General features: G+C 38.2%; 1 protein-coding gene across 2 annotated transcripts in view; it reads left to right on the forward strand.

Annotated features, from left to right (window-relative positions):
- The first annotated feature begins 12,000 nt into the window (after positions 1–12,000).
- Zip48C (Zinc/iron regulated transporter-related protein 48C) overlaps positions 12,001–23,787 on the forward strand; it is a 348,533-nt gene continuing 336,746 nt past the window's right edge. The window contains exons 1-2 of one of the 2 annotated variants that reach the window (XM_067136813.2): positions 12,001–12,252; positions 23,007–23,241. In XM_067136813.2, coding sequence (XP_066992914.2) covers positions 12,067–12,252; positions 23,007–23,241 — 421 coding nt within the window. In that variant the 5' untranslated portion in view covers positions 12,001–12,066. The remainder of the gene's footprint in view (positions 12,253–23,006; positions 23,242–23,787) is intronic. The other variant, XM_067136812.2, reaches the window with a different exon arrangement.

Below are 23,787 nucleotides of genomic sequence, written 5' to 3' on the forward strand. Positions count from 1 at the left end.
ATTCCGAATGGTACTGTGTTAGCTGTACTAGTCGTTGCTGCTTAATGTGTATGTTTTCAGAATATTATGTTAGGTGTTAGTTTATTTCTTTAAGTTTATCGGTGACTAGTTGTTCCTAGTTTTGTTCGTCTGTAGATGTTAGCGATCTTGTAGTGTGACTATAGTGTTAGTGTGAAGTACTCCATTATTCGTTAAGAATCCGTGTAGTTTTATTTGATCGGTTCTTTTGAGTGTTTAACAATGACTTCCAAGTCAAAAGAAACGCCAAAAAATACAACTGGCCGAGGTGTGACTGTTCAAAGCCAGGGAAGAGCAATGATTGTGTCAGTGACAGTGACAACGAGCAGGATAGTACAGGATATGATATGGATGGGATAGAGCCCCTTCTAGATGACTGATTGCTGTCGGCAGAGCAGTGAGTACCTTTTATTATTTTACAAATATCTCGGTTCAGTGCTTTGTGTACATTGCATGTCTGTACATTTTATTGCTATTTTCTGAGCAATTACAGGGGAAAGTCCGAATGTCTCCTTAATTCCATCATTGTCATTCATATTCTGACTGATTTCTTTTCTCGATGAAATACCGTCTTCCTTTTGTGTTTATTATACCGTAGTTTATTCCCGAATTGTACAGGTACCGTTAACAATCGGCGTTAAATAATAAAAACTATCAATGTGGGTAGTGTTGTTCTATACTGTAATTAACATGTGCATTTGTTGAGGTTATTGTCAGAAACTGATGTTTTTGTTAGTGATTATGAAATCTCTTTTTTATATATATCGATAATGTCGTGTTCTGTCTTAAATGCTGGAATTATTAACACGAGCTTAGGAACCGGTCAAGGGTAAATGAATTGCATTAGGCCTAGGCCTACATGTTTTATTAAACACTCAGCCTGTCTGAAAGGTGGTAGACCGCGAATTGAGGTAACTATGACAACGCAGCGTACTTCGTAGTTACAGCTTTCCCCGCTCACCTGTCAGACTTCAACTCTCGTGGGCCCTACTAATTTCTCGGGAGTAGGGAAACTTCGAATCGCTCAATTAAGTAGAATCATTTAAAAATAACACGGCGACTAGCTGTAACAAAATTTTCTGGCGAACAGACCTATTAATGCTTTTTTACTAAGCTCTAAGAAAGCGATTCTCATGACCCGCAGCCTTAAATCTACTCTCTCGCTAGTTGACTATCGGTACTATAAACCCAGTATATTAAAAATAGTAGATGCAAATCTTCATCAGATATCAGTAAAGATAAGGAGTAGGCTATTAATAAGGGCATACCGCAATCTGAATGCTTTAGGGGAATGCGTAATGAATCACCAAACTGGGCTTAGCAACATTTCTTACTGCATATTTCGGAGTGTTGTTGTGATTATTGTTTTAATAGGAAGTAAAACCATCAAGTAAACCATCCTCTGACACAACTGGATACAATGCAGGACTCAGCTAAGGGCCCCTTGGACGCCAACCCACACTCCGAAGTTAAGACACCGTACCTTTAGGTCATAATCGCCTTTTACGACACGTGGTGATGATTATTGTTTTAAGAGGCAATACAACTACTCAACCATCCTCTATTAACACTAATCACAGAGAAATGAAGATATCGGCCAAAGAAAGACAAGGGCCATGTAGGCCGAGAAAATTAAAGACTCCCTAGCCCTCTAATCCTCTTACGGCCTCGGGGTCGGAAAAGAACAAGAGTTGACCGTCGGAGGTCGGAAATGTTAGATTAAAATTAGCCTGGAAAAAGTAAGTGGAAGGAATGCCAGGACTCAGCTAAGGCCCTCGTGGTTGCCAACCCATGCTCCCAAATTGAGAGTTCCTGGGGCCCCTTCCAGTCGCCTCTTACGAAAAGCAGGGGATACCGTGTGTTTTATCCTACTACCCCCACCTCTCTACGGACTTTTACGACAGGCAAGAAGTACAACTGGGCAATCATCCTCTATTAAAACTAATTAGGAGGGAAAATGGGAGGTATCCGATACTTCGAAAAATGAAGGTATCGGCCAAATGAAGACAAGGGCCACGAAGGGCGTGAAAATGAAAAACTCCCTAGGCTTCGAGTGCTCTAATTCTGTAGGAAGTAATCGCCACGTAACGAAATACCCCAGAAAGTAAATATCGCCGCCCGATGCTCTTCTTTTCTCTTTTTTGTAATGGCTGATCACTGCTGCCAACCTGTCTGATTACATATTAAAATCACCAGACATAACCATAACAAACTAACCTCAATGTAAACACCGATAATGAATGTTTCCCTACCCTAGTAAATGATAAAAGTTAAGATGAAATAAATCAAGATATTCATAATTAAGTCGGTTTCCACGCTCAATGAGAAATTAAGGAAATAAACACCCTTTCTCACTCAAATTAATGTTACATATATCTGTCTTTATTTTGATATACAGTAGGCGTACTATAACCATATTCTTGAAAAGAGGGACGTGTTAAACGATGCAATTTGTTTAATAAGTCTTTGCAGTGTGATTTTCGAAAGTTCCAGACATCCAATGACTTCCCTTTCTTTTGCGCGAATATTTCCTTCTCTCTTCAATACCGGTAACCAGTAAGGAGAGAGACCGGGCATATTTTCAGCCTGCAGGCTGGTTATATTTCACGGTTATCAGGAAACATATAGGAATACTAATGTGCTAAGCTACGTGAACGGAAATTAGGTCAGCTTTCAAGCTCACTGCAGAATTGAATATTAGTTCTACTATCTACTTCTATCGTTTTCACATACACCGAGGTGCCAGTATTTCGTCCCGCAAGAGTTCTTTATGTACCAGTAGATCTAGACATGAGGCTGGCGTATTTGAGCACTTTCAAATACCGCCGAACTCGAATCCGCCAACCTTAGCTAGTCATACATTCTCTCCTTCACTCAATTAAATTAATTTTAAACATTTCCTGCCTTTATTCTGATGTATGCATTACTATAACTGCATTCTTAAAGGAAGGGGGGAGGGAATACAGATTGTATAATTCATTGCGATTTCTGCAAGTTCAAGGACTTACCACATAAGACATATGTCCTTCCTTTTAATAATAATGCTAACAGCTTTACATCCCACTAAGAACTTTTACGGTTTTCGGCATTTGGAATTTTAAACATATTTTCAGCTTACAAGTTGGTGTATCTCAAGCTGTCAACATTACGGAAACCAATGTACAGGAGCACTATGAGTCAAACAACATTACCAGATTTTTACATATATATTGGCTTAAATCACATGAAGACAGGTTGTGAGGCAAGAATTGGATAGGAAAGAGGGCTAGGCTTTAAAATGTAAATAAGCGCACAGACACAGCACTAGCCTGAAATGAAAATGACGGGCAAAAAAAAACTTCAGACCTACCGACTGTGGGGTTCAAATCCATCACCATCTCCTGAAACCAAGCTCACAGCAATGTGATCAAACTGCACAGCCAGTTCACTCAGTTTCCTATGACGCGTAATAGGCCTACCACATGGGCGACCCACTTACCTGTATATGGATCTTCAATTCTTCAATTATACATGTATGCAAAAACATTATGCACCTGAGTAAGAGGTACTTCCCTAGTTGGTTCTCTGATTGGTGCACGTATAACAAATATGTTTGGGAAGAAATACTTTTATTTTATATTTATATCATAAAGAAGTCATGTTGTCATAGCAAAACGAATATGCCACGAAGAAATGAATCCGAAGAGAGAAGCATTATTTACTGCAATAAATATTAGTTTATTTACATGTTAAGCGATATGTAGTAATAATAATAATAACAACAACAAACGTGTGCAATAAGGAAAAAGGAAATAAATACAAGTAAATATAAATATAATTTACAACATTTAGAGCCATTCCATGGTCACTGAATTACAAAGCAGGGGTATGAATAAACAAACATAATAAACATGAATACTAATATTTAAAAAGCAAAAATCAAAGTCATCTCCGTACAAACCATGAAAGCCATTGGAAGGGTGGAAGGTGAAGGCTTCCGCTATCCATGACGTTGGCACTTGGTGGGGTGGGGTGGAGTGGTTAGCTCTACGCATGACCGCCTTTGCCCCCAATAGTTAACCTGGTACTCATTATTCATACGCAAAACATTCCTTCCAAATTACGTTAAACCCCTGTCACTCATTATTATTATTATTATTATTATTATTATTATTATTATTATTATTATTATTATTATTATTATTATTAATAATAATAAATTATTAATAAATTGCAAATGGGAAATATCCCGGTGGCAACGGTCACTTACAGTAATGTGATAATAAAGTTAACATAATTACCCAACTACAACGAACGAACGAACGAACGAACGAACGAACGAACGAACGAACGAACGAACGAACGAACGAACGAACGAACGAACGAACGAACGAACGAACGAACGAACGAACGAACGAACGAACGAACGAACGAACGAACGAACGAACGAACGAACGAACGAACGAACGAACGAACGAACGAACGAACGAACGAACGAACGAACGAACGAACGAACGAACGAACGAACGAACGAACGAACGAACGAACGAACGAACGAACGAACGAACGAACGAACGAACGAACGAACGAACGAACGAACGAACGAACGAACGAACGAACGAACGAACGAACGAACGAACGAACGAACGAACGAACGAACGAACGAACGAACGAACGAACGAACGAACGAACGAACGAACGAACGAACGAACGAACGAACGAACGAACGAACGAACGAACGAACGAACGAACGAACGAACGAACGAACGAACGAACGAACGAACGAACGAACGAACGAACGAACGAACGAACGAACGAACGAACGAACGAACGAACGAACGAACGAACGAACGAACGAACGAACGAACGAACGAACGAACGAACGAACGAACGAACGAACGAACGAACGAACGAACGAACGAACGAACGAACGAACGAACGAACGAACGAACGAACGAACGAACGAACGAACGAACGAACGAACGAACGAACGAACGAACGAACGAACGAACGAACGAACGAACGAACGAACGAACGAACGAACGAACGAACGAACGAACGAACGAACGAACGAACGAACGAACGAACGAACGAACGAACGAACGAACGAACGAACGAACGAACGAACGAACGAACGAACGAACGAACGAACGAACGAACGAACGAACGAACGAACGAACGAACGAACGAACGAACGAACGAACGAACGAACGAACGAACGAACGAACGAACGAACGAACGAACGAACGAACGAACGAACGAACGAACGAACGAACGAACGAACGAACGAACGAACGAACGAACGAACGAACGAACGAACGAACGAACGAACGAACGAACGAACGAACGAACGAACGAACGAACGAACGAACGAACGAACGAACGAACGAACGAACAAACAAACAAACAAACAAACAAACAAACAAACAAACAAACAAACAAACAAACAAACAAACAAACAAACAAACAAACAAACAAACAAACAAACAAACAAACAAACAAACAAACAAACAAACAAACAAACAAACAAACAAACAAACAAACAAACGAACGAACGAACGAACGAAGCAGATATATGGAAGGAAAGTATAACAAGAATTACTGCTAGTTTAATATTCTAAATCGAGCAACATCATATAAAAATTCACATACAACTTAAGTATTTACAGTGCTTAACAATATGGCTTACAATATTATAGGTTGACCTTACTACTAGCTTAACATTATAAGTGATAATAAAGTGAAGTTATACCGTAATTACCCTACAACAACAACATTACAACAAGCAAGTAATACTACTAATTTAACTTTCTAAATCCAGTGTCATTATATACATATTCACACACAACTTAAGTATTTCCAGTATTTAACACTACAAATTACAATACTATAGATTGAACTTACTACTAGCTTAACACTACAAGTGATAATAAAGTTAAATCATACTACCTAACAACTACAACAACTCAAGTACAAAAAGGAATTCCATGGAAAAAAATATTACAAGAAATACTACTAGTCATTCTAAATTCAGCATCATGTACAGTTTCATACACAATTTAATTATTTCCAATACTTGCCACTATGGCTTACAAAACTATAGATTGAGCTTACTACTAGCTTAACGTTACAAGTGATAATAAAATAAAGTTAAAAACATTGTTAATTAACCAAGAACAACAGCAATTACAAAAAACATGAGTACAGCAAGCACTTCCCTGGAAAGAGAATACCACAAGAAAAAGCCTCCCAGTTTCACAATCGAAACCAAGCAGATATTACACAACCTTTGCAGCTCATCTTTTGTAGCATTTTCTGATGGAGAAACTCCATTCTGCCTTAACCATGACTGTAAATTAAAGGAAAAATAAAAATTAATTTCTGTAACATCATTAAACATCATTCAGTAAAAGGAAATATTCAATGAAGTATAATTACCACTAATTGATCCTTCCTCCATTTTGTTGTCGGTTGATGCTCAACAAGCTTACAGTGATATGGTGCATTATCCATTACAATAACACAGGGTCCCATATTTCTTAATCCTACGATTAATTGCGTTTTCACCCACATCTGAAATTTCTCGCTGTTCATAGCACCATGGTAATCCTGATTTCTCTTCAAGTTTGTAGCAAATATCAAATCAGCACCTGTAAGAATTTTAAGTTTTAGTATGAAGTTATTTCTTCTAAAAAAAGTATTCCCTAAAATATGAGATCACCCCTCTTCAAGGATAGGCCTATTAATTGATTAAAAATGTGATTTCTGTTGAATGATACAAAAAGCTGTCTGATTTTAAGTGAAACCAACTACTAAGGAGCAAAGTCACCTGATGATGAAGTCAATGAATTACTACTTACATTACTTTATCGTAACATCTCTCATGAATGTATCTCCATTAGTAGGCCTATATCTGGATTAGAAGTCCACGATCACTTGCATTAAAGATATAAATATAAACACCCATTTCAATACCTTAGAACAAATGTAATTGCTGCGAACACTGAACCTATATCAGGCAGTAAGAAATAAGAAGCTTGGAAGGTGTTCAACAGTCAGGTAATAAGCACTGATTCAGGTGGAGATTGTCGAATGCAGAATAAACATAATAAATAGGCCTACAATACAAGTAATTTACTGATACAAATATCCAGTAACATTATATGAAAATACACTGGGGAAGTTGCAAAGAATTTGGAAATTTATTGAACATCTCCCTTGGTAAATGACTCCAATCCCTAACTCCCTTCTTAAAAAAACAAATATTTGCCCCACTTTTCATCAACTTTATCACTGTACTGTGATCTTACCTACTTTTAAAATACCACTGAAACGTATTCGTCTACCAATGTCATTCCACACCACCTATCCACTGACAGCTCGGAACATACCACTTAGTCCAGCAACTCGTCTCCTTTCACCCAGGTCTTCCCAGCCCAAACCCGACAAAATTTTTGTAACGCTACTCTTTTGTCAGAAATCACCCACAACAAATCGTGCTTCTGTCTTTTGAACTTTTCCAGTTCTCAAATCAAGTAATCCCAGTGAGGGTCTCATACACAGGAACTGTACTTAAGTTGGGGTCTTATCAGAGACTTATGTGCACCCCCCCCCTATATCCGTACTACAAACCCTAAATACCCTCATAAATATGTAAAGAGAGATCACCTCACTATAATAAAATGAAGTAAAATAAAGTAAGAACATACCAGGTACAAAGCCATCTTTCGTTCCAGCATGAACAATAACCAGTCTTCCTCCCTCAGACACAGGTCGACGAATTACTCCTTGAACATCGTGTCCAGATTTGTGTGGTTTATTCCAGGAGTATGTGGGTGACCCTGAAAGATAAATGCAGAATTGAAATCAAAGACACCTGATGAAGATAAATTTTTCCAAGATTTTTTTATATAAAATGTAATATATAACATATATATTCACCATTCATAAAATTCCAAGTCTCATCCAAGAAAACAACAGGTTTTGGTTTCTCACTGTCCTTATTACACATGTATTCCCTCAGAAAACAGGATCTCTTAAAACAAATGTCTTCATTTTCTCTAACATACGCATAGGGATCACCTTTACTCCACACAAACCCCATGGCCTTCAAAATTCTTCTTAATGATGCTTCGGAGCCCTTGTACAAATAAGTGTCATAATTTGCTTTCATGTGGTCGAAAACCTTTCTTACAGTTACGACTTCTCCTGTGGGAAGAAACAAGAGAGTTACAAGGGACTCAAAAGAGCTGTATGACAATACATGCACAAAACATTTCTGGGAGCTTATCTCACCTGCGTGCCAATTTCTATAAATAATGTTGCAACAGATTCCTTATGAAGTCACCTTACCTTTATGTAATTTATCATAAATAAACCTTGCTATCGCTTCCTTAGAAAAAACTGTCTATGTCGGTCACTGGATGTTCACGCTTCCGGCGTTTACCTGGTGTAGAAAATTCAACTCCCTTCTTGAAATTTCCTATTACTTTTCGGACTAAACCGAAACTACACTGTAAGAATACACACACAGAAATATATTACATACACATATACCGTAAGTCAACATGAATACACAAAGGTTAAGTCTACAAACCGTACCGAAGTCGACACAAGACATGGTATAGGCCTAGGCCTAGGCTTACATGATCAGGTTAGGTTAGGTTCAGAATGAAATACTGCTCCATTTCAACTGATTGTCATTATGCCAGAAACTTATCATAGAAACAAGATAAAAACGAACACTTACCCCAGTTAATAATGCAACTCTTGCCATTAGCTTCGTATCACTACGACTGATACCTTCTTCGTCGTCTTCCTGTTTCAATTGCTCGTAGCAATGTACAAGCATTTCTTGACCTGATGCTTGTAAAGGACGTAACCTTGGTTTCCTTTTCGGAGGAGTTCTTGCAGATTTTTCTTCCTTCTCAGACATCCCAATCGAATTCTGTTCGTATAAGTATGGGACGAAATAGGAACGTAATTAATAAAATGATGTGCTCATCATCTCACACAAACTATGTTATTAAATGCATTATCCGAACATGCCACAATTCTACTTACCTGGTATTAGCCAAATAGATTTACAATCCCACAGAAAAAGAAAATATGCTTTAAATATTCTCGCAAATGTGTCGCTAGTGACTTTAAAGGCAATGCGGTGGCAACACGCAATTCACGCTAGAACAGTGACTGAACGTTGCCAACGTGCCAGATTAACGGTAACAGTAAGACGTCGTATCGGCAAGTAGGGTCCCTAAACTGTACGGTTATCGACACTGAAAAAGACCCAACAGCAAGAAAAGTTACTGTAAATCAATACCTTAATATTACAGGGGAGAAAGGGTAAGGTTGCACCCTTAGGGTACGTCCTTACACGCCCGGGACTTCAGATGGGAACGCTTCAAAAATAGTAGCTACTGCATTCACCTTCAAAACAAATTTCTTCATGGATCGATCAAATAATTACGGTTTGAAATGTGCTGAACATATTCTGGTGTAAGGAGAAGGTATCCAATTTTCCCTTCTAATGGCCTTAATCCACTCTGCTCTCCTTTCTTCATGAACAGGAAACTACAGGAATAATTGACGATAAACAAGTCTAACCTAAATCTTCTTATAAAAAAGTGGACGATGCTTCTGAGACTCCTAAATACAATGGAGGTAGTATAATGTACTGTACTACATATTAAAAGCCATACTTTAGAATCTTACCTGTAAAATGTTATTCCAGGACTATTTTTGGATTTCCGATTCTTGCAACCGTATGCACAACACTACATTGTAAGAGTTACAACATCAACTAAATATTCGTATCTCTTTTCTTAGCCTACAACGAATACAAAGCCTGCCCAATATCCACTCATAGCTGTCCGCCCTATGGATGCTATATTTGCCGCTAGAGGCGCTGCAATTCAACCTCACATGAACACCTCGGTTGGCGGTATTTCTACACGTTGTATGCTTACTGGTGACGTCTACTACGAATGTTAATACTGGTAGAAATAATGAAACTAAATAATGATTTTATTTTGTCCGAATCCTTGGCTGAATCGTCAGCGTTGAGGCCTTCGATTCAGAAGGTCCCGGATTCCATTGCCGGCCGAATTGGTGATTATAATCGCATCTACTTAATTCTTCTGGCTCGGGGACTGGTGTTTGTGCTTGTTCCAACACTTTTCCTTTCATATTCAGACAACACACTACACTTCCAACCACCAAAGGAACTTGATATAATGATTACTAGACCTCGGATTTTTAGGTGCTAAAATGTTATTTTAGCTGCTTAAAACAGGCTCTCAAATAGGCTCTATAATACTTTTAGGCAGCTGCAGTTTTACTTATCTTAATATGCATTATTGAAAATACCATGTTGATTTTGCTAAATTCATTGTAATTCGTTAAGGGGAAATATAAGAAAAAAAATTCACTCACCTCTTTGCTGCTAACGTCACAGAATATAATTTTACCATCAGATGTGAAATGGGTAAACTCTTGTAAATAGAGGATGATTTAGAACCTGACACTTTCGGCTTAATTCACACACTGACGAAACGGGAAAAGGGTATTGTTAAAATACGTCAATTATATTACACTGGTGTACTGCTGCGTTCCGTTTTGTAAACAAGGCTTTAGAAATAAAGTTCTGGAAGTAGTTTCCATGAATTTCCTTGCCAAGAGTCAACTAGGGAATTATGGATTAAAGCAATAAGCAGACAATGTATGGTACAGTAAATACGCAGGCCTTGTGACGGCAAAAATTAGGTTACTCATTATTATTGCTCCTGTTCAGATGATAATAATTTCCTTATTCTGTTGTGTAGGTGGTACCAAAGATAAGTTATGGAACCCTAGTGACCGCTCCGTCGAGTGCTGCAATGGCATATATTGGAGGGTATTTGGTAAGAGTTGTCGAAGACCACATGCCCTGTCAATAGTGTGTTGATAAATTTAGTAATATCCAGAGTCCATCTCAACTAACGTCATTAATAAAAATCAAAGACAGAGGTGGTCTCACGTCTCAGGTATCAAAAGCCAAGTTTTGTTTCACTGCTGATGAAACTGGGGCAAGTAAGGGACGAAATGTTAGCGGTAACACTGTGCAGTCCAAAAATAGCACAAACATTAACCGAAATACTGTTGCCACGTATTGCTAAAAATCCTGTTCTACAGTATGGGAAAAGTGATCATCCTGAGGAACTAAGCAGAATAATACTGCAGAAGTTTCTGCGCCCCTCTGTCACTATCTACGCTAATGGCATGTCAGATGAGTATCGCCGAGAATAATTCTCGAGAAGAAAAACAATTTATGAGAAGAAAATATCAAGAAAAATGGTTAAAGTCGTTTCTTTCCACTGAAAATCTACAGTGCGCTAGTAAAAATATCTAGTGCAGACCTTATATCCTTTTAAATGACAGACAGTTACGTGTGTTATCTGAAACGAAAATCCCCAGCTGAATTGAACTCCTAGGGGAAAAGGTGAACATTTATTATTTTCTACTTCATTCTGCTCAGTAACGTATATAATATATAGGAAGTATAGTGTAGAGGTACATTTTTGCAGGTTTTAACTCCCGTTAGCAATGCTAGCGAGTGCTGACGTGAGGTGGTAAACTAGCGCTGCAGTGGTCAAGACGCGCACTGCCAGGCGGACACTGTTTCTGAAGAGAGCACTGCGAGTGAACAGGCTTTGTATTCCTTGTAGGCTAAGCTCTTTTACAGTTTAGCGTGTCGTACAGTGTTTGCATCTGAAAATTCCCACAATTACATTTTGCGTTCACCGTATTCAGTTCGATGAGCTGTGATAGATTTTAATATAAAAAAAAGAGCATGCGTTTTCGCGCCTATTTACTACCACGCCCCCTATGTAGACCACTGTCGTTTGGCTTCACTCTCAGCGCTCCAAGGCATCTCCCTGTGTTCTTTACTCCCTGGTCAAGGGGGGCGAAGATAAGCAGAGAGGACAGAGGGAAAGATAGTATACTTCACTGTGATGTTTTTCAATCAACGTGTAGCTCAGCTGTTGTGAAGTTTCTTTGTGCGGTTTTTGCTGTTGTATACTTGTATGTATGCGGCTGCGGGGGTGTAATGTTTACAATGACACCCATGTGGTGAATTATTTTTGTAGTTGTGCTAGTGGTATCAAAATGATTTCGAGTTACGGTCCAGTAGCACAAGCATTGTTAGGAACTTTGTTGACATGGGGTTTGACTGCGGCGGGAGCTGCTCTGGTTCTAATATTTAATGGGAAACAGGTTGGTATAACCTTGGGAAATGTTTATCTTTCCTTTAGGTGCAAAGTATATTGTGTTTCCGTATAGTGATTAATATAATGTGCAATATTTTTCACCTTACAAAATAATTGATTCTATTGCATGCCGGCAATTAAGAAATGAGATTCAAATGTAAGAGAGTCGGTCAGTCAATCTATCAATCATCATTCATCTGCATTTAGGGCTGTCGCCCAGATGGGAGATTCCTTATCCGTTGTTTACCTAGTCTTTTCTTAAATGATTACAATACAATGAACGTGGAAATTTATCGAACATTTCCCGTGATAAATTTACCAATCCCCAATTCCTCTTGCTATATATGAATACCGGTATATGCGCAAATTTGTCCTCTTGTATTTCATTTATCTTCATATTATGATCTATTCTACCTTTAAGCCTGGAACAGTACCCTTAATATTATAATAATCTAATCTAATAATCTTATAATCTTGTAAATATGTATTATAAGCTTGTAATTTCCCAACTGTTCAATGGAATTTTGTAAAATCACTTTATAATTACCCTGTCAAACTGTGATCGTTCAACCAACGGCATTAAATAGTGTTATGAACATTGACGCCAGACACTTTATACCCTTTCTCCCCAAACTGCTTCCATGTAAATATATGTATAAACTTTATAATTTCCTATGATTTTCTAATAGAGTAGCATCAATTATTCTTCGGACCACCACCACTTCTGGACACTGCTAAAATACCCTGTGATTTTACGCATTGGTGCTGACTACTGTGTCTATAAACATATATTGTTTTTCTGTATCAACACTGAACATTGGTGTTTTTCCCATTGTAATATGTTGAGTTTGTTTCTTAGTATTTACAATGTAAGTACTAATCAGGTACCTGATTTATGCTTTGAGGTGGTACTATGATTGATGATGCCCTCAATGAAGGACGAAACATGTCTCAAATGGAAATGGTAATAAATTCCTAAATGTTTAAAAATTTATAATGTATTGAATAGGTGACACGATAAACCCTTTAGCATCCTACTTCACCGTTTAGTCGAACAGCTAGTCTCCTTACAGCTAAGTCTTCCCAGCCCAAAGTGTGTAAGATTTTCGTTAGCTACCATTTTATCGCAAATCACGCAGAACCAATCGTGCTGCTTTCCTTTGGTTCTTTCCCAGTTCATGTATCAAGTAATCCTGGTAGAGCTCGGCAACTCCAACTGAGACCCTTAGGCATGCTCGACCAATAGTGTGTACAAGGGTGTGTCTCCTGACGAGCCAGTAGAAGTGAACATCTGCCAATGTTGCCGATTAGTGACTGCAATTCAGTGCTCGCCTAGCTCTCAAGGGAGACGTTTCCGTTAAGTCAGCATTGAAGTGCTCTAGCTCCGTGCTTTGTCTGCCACCGCGCACGGCTTGGCAACACCGAGCATGAGCCAGGTCTAAACCAGTCCTACCCACCATCCTCCCTCTGTCACTCCTACTGACGAAACTAGTGCTTACATCGCTCACATTTCAGGGTCTTACTTCAACTTGTCGTGCTATATAGACCCCATGCACTGGAATTTATACTTTGGCTGCACCTTAGATAGGTCTATAGCAATGCAGTCCATTTGATTTCATGAATCTAAATCATCAGCTATATCTTGCTGGAATCCTACAAGGTTGAGCCTCAGTGGAATAACCTTTCCTAAACCTCAACTGCCTACTATCCAACCACTTAGTAATTTTGCAAACCTGTGTATAATAATCAGAAAGAATGCTTTCCCAGAGTTTACAAGCAACACATGTCAAGCTGACTGGTCTATATAATTACCTGCTTTACATTTATCATCCTTTCCTTTGTACTATGGGGCTCCATTCATTTGGTATAGGTCTTTTATACAAACAGTAATCCAATAAATATTTCAGATGTGATGCTATGTCCCAACTCATTACCTGTAGTATAGCACCAGAAATGGCCATGCGGTTAGGAGTGCGCAGCTGTGAGCTCACATCCAGGAGATAGTGGGTTTGAACCCCACTGTTGGCAGCCCTGAAGATGGTTTTCCATAGTTTCCCATTTTCACATCAGGCAAGTGGTGGGGCTGTACCTTAATTAAGGCCACGGCTGCTTCCTTCCCATTCCTAGGCCTTTCCTGTCCCATCATCGCCATAAGACCGACCTATCTGTGTCGGTGCGACGTAAAATAAATAGAAAAAAAAATCTTATCAATTCCAGTTGCTTTTCCAGCTGTGTATCTTTTTTAAAAATAACTTTGTGATCATAGGTAAATTTCAGTACTTTGTCTGTATTAATCACTTTCTCAACCCGAACATTATCCTTATACCCAACTATCTTTACATATTTTCTCCCAGCTCCATCCACGGGTACGTAATCATGCAGCCCAGGGATTTTTAGATGTCACCCTTACTCTCTAGGTAACATATAACATACATAGCCTATTTAACTTAGTATCAGTCCTATGCTATAAACTCTAAAAATCTGAAAATTTGTACACACTTTCAAAAAAATGATCTTGTACTGGCCATGACTATTCATTTTATCACTCACTGCCAATTGAATTCTAACCGTGCACTTCAGAGACCTCGGGAGTGACACGTGTTTATTTAGATCACACATCGTACAATGCAGGAAATTATCCCAATTACACCAAGCTGTAGTAAAATGTTCATCTGCCCACTATCTACCAGCAAACTGATATACAGTGTCATCTAACATACATTAATAACTCTTTATTACTTAATTAATTAATAACTCATGGTTAAAAGCTGGCGCGAATTCGGATATGATATTTTACGCACATGAAACCTAATCTGACCATGGTCGGATATGGGATTAAATGTGTTAATATACTGCTGACTCAATACTTCTTTCTCCTATAAATCTTACATATAGGCCCTACACTTGCCTTGTCCAATAATGATCCCTGGAATGTCCTTCCAGGAACTTGTTTCTACTTTAAAGTACCTACATATATCCTTCCATTTTTCCCTAAAATTCATATGACAGTGAATTATGTTTGCCATCATGTTATTCATAGCTGACTTTTTGTCTGAATTCAATTTCCTAGTAAGTTCCTTTAATTTCTTCTCTCTTCCACAACCATTAACTCTTATTTCTTTCCCACTTTCACCTTCTTCTTAATCTCTCTATTTCTGTGTTATAATATATTAGGTTTTTACCATTGCTTTCCACCTTTGGCAGTACATACCTGTTTTTACACAATTCAACAATTGCTTCAAACCCATCACATAGACTGTTTTTATTTTTTATTTTCCATTGATTATAATTACTTTTTAAAAACTCCCCCATGCCTCTCTTATCTACTTTATAACTTTCTTTTTTATCACATTTATTCTTAACTATGGCAAACACAGCTTGATTTCACTTAGGCCCTATACCATCTATTACTTCATTTTCTCTATAGAATTCATCTTGTGTTAACTGCACCATATCTAGAATATTTTCCCCTCTAGGTGCTTTCATCACATTCTGATTCAGCTGTCCTTACCAGATTAACTTATCCACCATTTGTTGGTCATGCTTTTTGTCATTCGCATTGCCATCTCAATTAACATGTGCTAAATTGAGTTGTCTATCTTTATATTTGTGCCTTATACCTAGAATTTCATGTTTCTCATCCTTAAATTTTTCATATCTTACAAATTCTTGTTTTCACCAGTATGAATACTCCCCCTCCTATCATTCGTATCGTATCTCTGCCCAAATTTGTCCTCTTGAATTCCAACTTTATCTTCATATTATGATCTTTCCTACTTTTAAAACTATACTCTCAAGCTTATTCATCTGCCTATGTCATTCCACGCCAACTCTCCACTGACAGCTCGAAACATACCACATTAATCATGAAGAATTTAGGGCCTTTGAGAGTCCACCTACTCAATACAAAATACACTTTATCAAACCACTTAGTAATTTTGCAAATGTGTCTGATATAATCAGAAAAAAGCTTTCCCAAAGCTTACAAACAACACACATCAAGCTGACTGACCTAAAATTATCCACTTAATGTTTGTCATCTTTTCCCTTGTACACTGGGCCTACTGTTGAAACACTCCATTCCTTTGGTATCACTCCATCATGCAAACAGTAATGAAATAAGTATTTCAGACACAGCCCCAGTCCATAGCCTTTACCTTAATATATCCTCAGAAATCTTATCAATCCCAGCTGCCTCCCTAGTTTTCAACATTTGTATCTTTTTATACCGAGCTCGATAGCTGCAGTCGCTTAAGTGCGGCCAGTATCTAGTAATCGGGAGAAAGTGGGTTCGAGTCCCACTGTTGGCAGCCCTGAAGATGGTTTTCCGTGGTTTCCCATTTTCACACCAGGCAAATGCCGGGGCTGTACCTTAATTAAGGCCACGGCCGATTCCTTCCACTTCCTAGGCCTTTCCTATCCCATCGTCGCCAAAGACCTATCTGTGTCGGTGCGACGTAAAACAAATAGCAAAAAAAAAACTTTTTATAAATGTCTTTATTATCATAGGTGAATTTCAGTATTTTGCAAATATTAGTCACCCTTCTATCTGTACATTATCTTTATATCCAACTACACCTTTACATATTGCTGACTGAATACTTCAGCCTTCTGTAAGTCCTCGTATGTGCACTCCCCTTATTCATTAATGATCTCTGGAATATCCTTTGTAAAACTTGTTTCTACCTTGAAGCATCTGTACTTATCCTTCCAGTGTTCCCTAAAATTCATATGGCTGCCAATTATGTTTTTCATCATGTTATCCTTAGCTGATTTTTTCACTGAATTCAATTTGCTAGAGAGCTCCTTCAATCTCTCCTTACTCCCACAACCATTCCTAACTCTATTTCTTTATAATCTGCTCTTTATTCTTAATCTCTATTTCTCTATTATAATATAATGGATCCTTACTATTCCTTACCACTTATAAAGGTACATATCTGTTTTCACACTCCTCAGCAATTGCTTTAAACTCATCCCATAGGCTGTTTACATTTTTATTTACCATTTTCCATTTATCATAATAGCTTTTTGTAAATTCCTCCATTCCCTTTTTATCAGCCAAATGGTATTGCCTAATAGTCCTAATTTTATGACTTTCCATTTGAGCACATTTATTTTTATTTTTAACTAACAGCTTTATGATCACTTATAGCCTACCGTCTATCACTTCAGTTTCCCTATAGAGCTTATCTGCTTTTATCAGCACCACATCTAGAATATTTTTCCCTCTAATTGGTTCCATCACTTTCCAGTGTTCTCCTCAGAAATTTTTGTCAGCCGAATGGCAGGAATGAGTAGCCGGACGGTGAATACTTTGTAAAAAAAAAAAAAAAAAAGATAAAGTTTCAATTTATTCCCCTCAGGGCATTAACAATAATATCAGACAGATAAACATTAACTGCAAAACTGAACTAGTGTTATTATCACGAACATGACATAACGAAGTATTCTAAACTTTTACTGTTCTACTGCTCGCTAATAATCATATAACACCAGGGCTGTGGAGTGCCATACGGGTTTGTGACGTTGTGCGGAATCGAGTGCTCGCATGCGATTCTGCACTAACCCCCGCTTGTGCACAACATTATGTGATAGTCAAGGTAAACATTTAAACTCCGATGTAATTGATGCAATTATATCGATAATAATGAAAATTTTTCATTTAAATAAACAATTTTAAGGTCTTTACATTTTAATTTGAAGCACCTAATGATTCAAATATGTATTAATATTTAATATTATGTAATTAGCACATATCTAGGTTAAGTTAGCCAGGTGGTCTGTAAACACGGCATGGTGGTGTGTCCATTAAAAGGGTCCTAGGGAGAACACTGACTTTCTGATTCAGCTGTCCTTTCCATAATAACTTATTCACCATTTGTTCGTCATGCTTTCTGTTGTTCGCGTTCCCTTCCCAGTTATAATTTGGCGAGTTCAGATCACCCTCACCCGCTACAATAACATTCCTTTCTGTGTCGTTCCTCACAGAGCTGATCATCTTCTCAAATAATTTTCCATCAGCGTCAGCATCAGCCTTGCCAGGTCTGTGCACTCCAAAAACATCAAGTTGCCAATTGTCTTTAGAGATGAGTCTTACACCTAGAATTTCATGTTCTTCATCCTTAACTCTTTTGTAGAAATCATACAAATTCTTCTTCCACTAGTATAAATACTCCCCCTCCTATCATTCCTAACCTGTCTGTACGATAAACATTCCGGCTCTGTGAGAAAATTTCTGCATCCATAATATCACTTCTCAGCCTTGATTCAATTCTTATTACAATCTCTGGTAAATATCTCTTATCAAATTACTTAATTCTATTCTTTTCTTTACAACACTTCTACAGTTTACCACTAATAATTTTGTCATTCTTACTCGACTTTATGCTTCCTATACTGTCATCACTGCTCCCCGGTCCACCCCGTTTCCCTGAATGTACCTCCCTATAACTCTTCTAAACAAACCCGCTAACTTAGGCTATATGTAGCATTGCGGTTCAAGTGAAGGCCACCTGAGTGTAGATCCCTATCTCCTACCCATCCTTATCTACAAATCTCACTCCTAGTTTCCCACATATCCATTCCATAGTCCATTTAAATCTCCAGTCTCCCTCCATTCAATATCCCTCCTACACAGCATTCCACACCAGAAACATGGTCTGCGTTCATTTAACGGTTCAGAACACTTGTTGTCTTTATATTTGACTTGAAGAACTGCGGTATCTTTTAATTCCTTTAAATTTTTGAGGCAGATTTGTCCACCATACCTTCCTCATATACCTTTTTGAACATTAAATGAGAGTCCACAAGGAGACGGTGCTCTAGCTGTTCATCAGACATGTCAAAAATCAATCTGTCAAGTAACATTTCTTCAAGATCGCAGACCTGACAGTGCTCGCTTAATCGTTGCAACTCCGCTAAATAGTCTGGTAATGATTCATTAGGTAGCTGATAGCGCCTGTTAAATTTAAATCTTTGCACAGATTTGCTCAGTCTCAGGTTGTAATAATGTGATAACTAAGTGCATCACTGTATGATGAATCGCTTATCTTGTTAGGAGCCGCTAATGAGCAGAGTGTTGCATGTGTAGTTTTACCACAAGCTGAGAAAAGAATTGCTTTTTTCTTCTTCTTCTTTTTTTTTTTTTTGTTATTTGTTTTACGTCGCACCAACACAGATAGGTCTTATGGCGACAAAGGGATAGGAAAGGCCTAGGAGTGGGAAGGAAGCGGCCGTGGCCTTAATTAAGGTACAGCCTCAGCATTTGACTGGTGAGAAAATTGGAAACCATGGAAAACCATCTTCAGGGCTGCCAACAGTGGGGTTCGAACCCACTATCTCCCGGATTCAAGCTTACAGCCGTGCGCCCCTAACCACACGACCAACTCGCCTGGTGCTTTCTTCTTTATGTTGGAAGTAATATCATTTGCTTCAAAATAGAATTCTAGTTGTTGTGTATACATCTCCCATGATTTAGACGAGCCCAGCATGAACTTGCTTAAAGGACCAACTGTACCAGTAATAACCTGCTGCTTTCATGGTTAGATTTGGTCATTTTTTACAATCTTATATCAGTTGTCTCCAAGAATGCTATGTTGGAGTTTGACTTTGGGAAACTATGACTATTAGTTAGAATATCGCCATGGATCAAAGCATGCATGCAGCAGATTACCATTGCTGGATTTAGGGAAAACTCACCCCAAAACAGCAGATGTCTTGCTGTTGGAGGAAACTCCATCAGGCTCCCCACTAACAGCCAAATGGTTTGCGAAAGCTACAAAAAATGACTTGCTTCTATCAAGAGTTACTAGGGCAGTACTTCTTGGAATGGTAGAGGATCTGCCTGTAAATCAGTCATCAAAACTTACGGCGCTGAAATCTTGACAGGTAGCCATATTAATTTAATGAGGATGCCTTCTTTGGGGTAATTGAGTTGTAGTTCCGAAGAAATACAGAACTGAGGTACGTCAACTTCTTCATACGGTTCACCCAGGTATCTCCAAAACTAAAGCCATCACATGCAGTTACGTATGGTGGCCTTTTATGGATCAGGATATTGAGTTTATGATAGGAAATTTTCCACAGTGTGTGGAAGGACAGAGCGAACCCCCAAAGGCAAAAGTTATTCCATGGGAAAGTACTTCAAAGCCTTAGTCTAGATTACATATAGACTTCTGTGGATCATCAAATGAGCATGCTTTTTTGATCTTAGTGTATTCTTACTCGAAGTGGCCAGAGGTTCGTGAAACAGGAGGCATGATGACAGTTCAACGGTAATAGATTTCCTACGAAATGCATTTTTCACTCGTTGAGTTCCCAACGTTTTAGTATCAGATAATGGTACAGCATTTAAATCAGAGGAATTACAAACGTTCCTCAAAAAGCACAGAATAAAATATTGTTATACTGCCCCCCTGGCAGAAAGAATGGTACAAACAGTGAAGAGCCAATTTAAAAAATTCAAGTCATCTAATTGGAAATGGGAATTGGCAAATATATTGCTGGCCCTGAGAACTATACCGTCTGCAAAAACTGGTCTCTCACTTGCTGAGATGCTAATGGGTCTTGTTTGAGGACGATGTTGGATAAACTTCACCCAGACTCTACAACCACTAAAATGGAGAAGCAGTTATCAGGGAATGAAAAGACAGATCAAGAACTGAGATACTTTGGAGTAGGAGATACTGTATATTTCTGCAATTATGGCAAAGGCAATAAATGGTTACCAGGTAAGTTTGTTGGATCACATGATAAATGTTGTTATACGATTTGAATGAAGGAATGAACTGAAGTTCATAGACATACAAATCAACTTTGGAGCAAGAGAGAAACAGCAAATACTGCGGATGAGTGTGATGTGGAAGAGATTATGCTGGAGCAAGTTCGACCTAGACTTTGCTACAAGAAAAGACGAGGATGAGGTTGCTATAGCTACACCACCACAAGTAGAAGAGCAAGCAATCAGTTGTGAAGAGGTGGCCGTCACTGCCTCACAGTGGAACAATGGATGACTCTGCTGGAGAGATAAGTCTCCAACGTTCCAATTGGCAGTGCAGACCTCATAATTGGCTCGGAGACTGCGAGATAACCACAACAAAGAAAGATTGGGGGGGGGATGTCAGAGATAATTATGGGAGCCTTAACAGGAACCGCCGGCCCCGTGGTGTAGGGGTAACATGCCTGGCTGGTTCGAGGTCCACTCAGCCTACATGATTAGAATTGAGGAGCTATCTGTCGGTGAGATAGCGGCCCCGGTCTAGAAAGCCAAGAACATTGGCCGAGAGGATTTGTCGTGCTGACCACACGACACCTCGTAATCTGCAGGCCTTCAGGCTGAGCAGCGGTCGCTTGGTAGGCCAAGGCCCTTCAAGGGCTGTAGGGCCATGTGATTTGGGGGGGGGGGGGGGAGGTTAACAGGAACCTCTATCTAGAGGGCCATGCCTATGAATTCCAAGAGAAGAATTAAAACAATTGCAGGCTTGAGTAGGAGATTCTGTGCGTACGACACTGAATTGCATGTATAAATTTGGTTAATAAACATACCTACTCTTATGACACTGCCTCTTTCCTTGCTTGTAGATTGGTGCAATAACTACTTTTGTACGATCAGATGGTTCTTTACCAAAGTTCTGTGCTAACCTTACCACTCTTTGAAGTAATTTTATCCATATAAAATAAGAGATCCATGGCTATAATGATGATGCCAATAATGAATGATTACTCTCCTTGAATGAAGAGGGTGAAAAGGTATTTACATTGTTGAAGTTGCAGGAATGTGTAAGTGCTCTGATTACTTTCAGTGTTGAATCATAAATTGTACAGACTTTATGTTTTGACTGTCTCATTACTTTGTGCATAAGCTAATTCAATGAAAACCATTATATAACAGTGAGTTATAAGGCCATTTTTAAATATTTTATAATGTAGAATGTACATTATGAGAGAAATTGTAGGGGTGTTTTGTGTATTGTACTGATATTGTGATAATCCACAATGAGTATTAATTCACTTTAAGTAATGTTGGGTGACATGGGTTCTAAGATAATATGATAAGAATTGAGTTATTAAAATGCACTTGTTGTAGAAGATAATCTTATGTTTATGTCCTTATGGACATTATTGGTAAAGGAATGTTCTGTACTTTTTCTATGGAATCTTTGTGAAAATGCATCTTATGGTCAGTAGTTGGGTTCACTAATAGGAGCATATTTGTAATAAAGATGTGTGTTTAGTTTCTAAATGACTGACTCTTATGTATGTATGTGTGTATGTATGTATGTATGTATGTATGTATGTATGTATGTATGTATGTATGAATGAATGCTGTACATTTACCGCAATAAGATTAGAACTCATTGGTATAGATTTCTTTCATATGCAAGAACTGTTCCTGTCACGTGCTGAGTAGAGCAGACATGATCCTAGGTCTAAATATATTAATAGTTCATCGAGTCATGGTTTCAGCTATATGTAACTGTATAATGTACAATCGTGGGATGAACCTGGGAATTTGGGAATTTAAGTTGTAAGGAATGGAACATTTTGTAACTTATTATTATTTTTTAAAATGTGAAATATTTCCTCATTTTTGAGAAACCACATTATATTCAAGGATTTGCATTCTCATTTTGTTTTCAAAATCTTGACTGGATGAAATCACAGTCATCCTATGGCTGGCAATGAAATCTGTGCCAATAAATTGTAGTTTTATGCCTTTAAATATGACATTTTAACTAATTTATTATTTCTTGTTTTCAGCAAAAATTACTTGATGCTAGTCTTGGTTTTGCCGGAGGTATAATGGTTGCTGCATCATATTGGTCATTGTTGGATCCTGCTATTGAAATAGCAGAAGAATCCCAACTTTATGGAAAGAATGGGGAATACTCATTTATACCTGTTGCTCTTGGATTTTTGTTGGGAGCTGGTTTTGTGTATTGTACTGATATCGTGATATCCACAATGGGTATTAATTCACTTCAAGTAATGTTGGGTAAGTGACATGGGTTCTAAGATAATGTGATAAGAATTGAGTTATTAAAATGCGCTTATTGTAGAAGATATTTTGGTTGTGTCCTTATGAGACGTTATTGGTAAAAGAAGATTCTGTACTTTTTCTGTGGAATCTTTGTGAAAATGCATACAAGAGACAACCTTGAGCCACTAAGCATCATGGTGATAGTCACTTGTTACACTTTTGCCATATTTGGGGAGAGACATACTTTTGATATAGCCTACTCATGTGATTGCCTTTAATGCAGCAATCTCTGAACTTTCAGCATCATGTATGTTCAAAGTGGCAGGCTAATAGGCTTACAACAACCCTTGAATAACAGTCCTCAGTTTTCTCTTCTGTTTCAATTTTATGTCAACTTTTGTCACTGTAGATCCCAAGTCTTTCTACAGCATTGGTGTTAATACTTCCCTTGGTACACTAAATTGAATTTTGAAACTGTTACCACAACAGTAATACGATACACCAATGATATTTACATTTTGTGTAAATACTTAAGTCTCATTACAACGTGTGGTTCATTAA

The sequence above is a fragment of the Anabrus simplex genome, chromosome 1 (assembly GCF_040414725.1).
Source record: "Anabrus simplex isolate iqAnaSimp1 chromosome 1, ASM4041472v1, whole genome shotgun sequence".
Taxonomy (NCBI): Eukaryota; Metazoa; Arthropoda; class Insecta; order Orthoptera; family Tettigoniidae; genus Anabrus; species Anabrus simplex.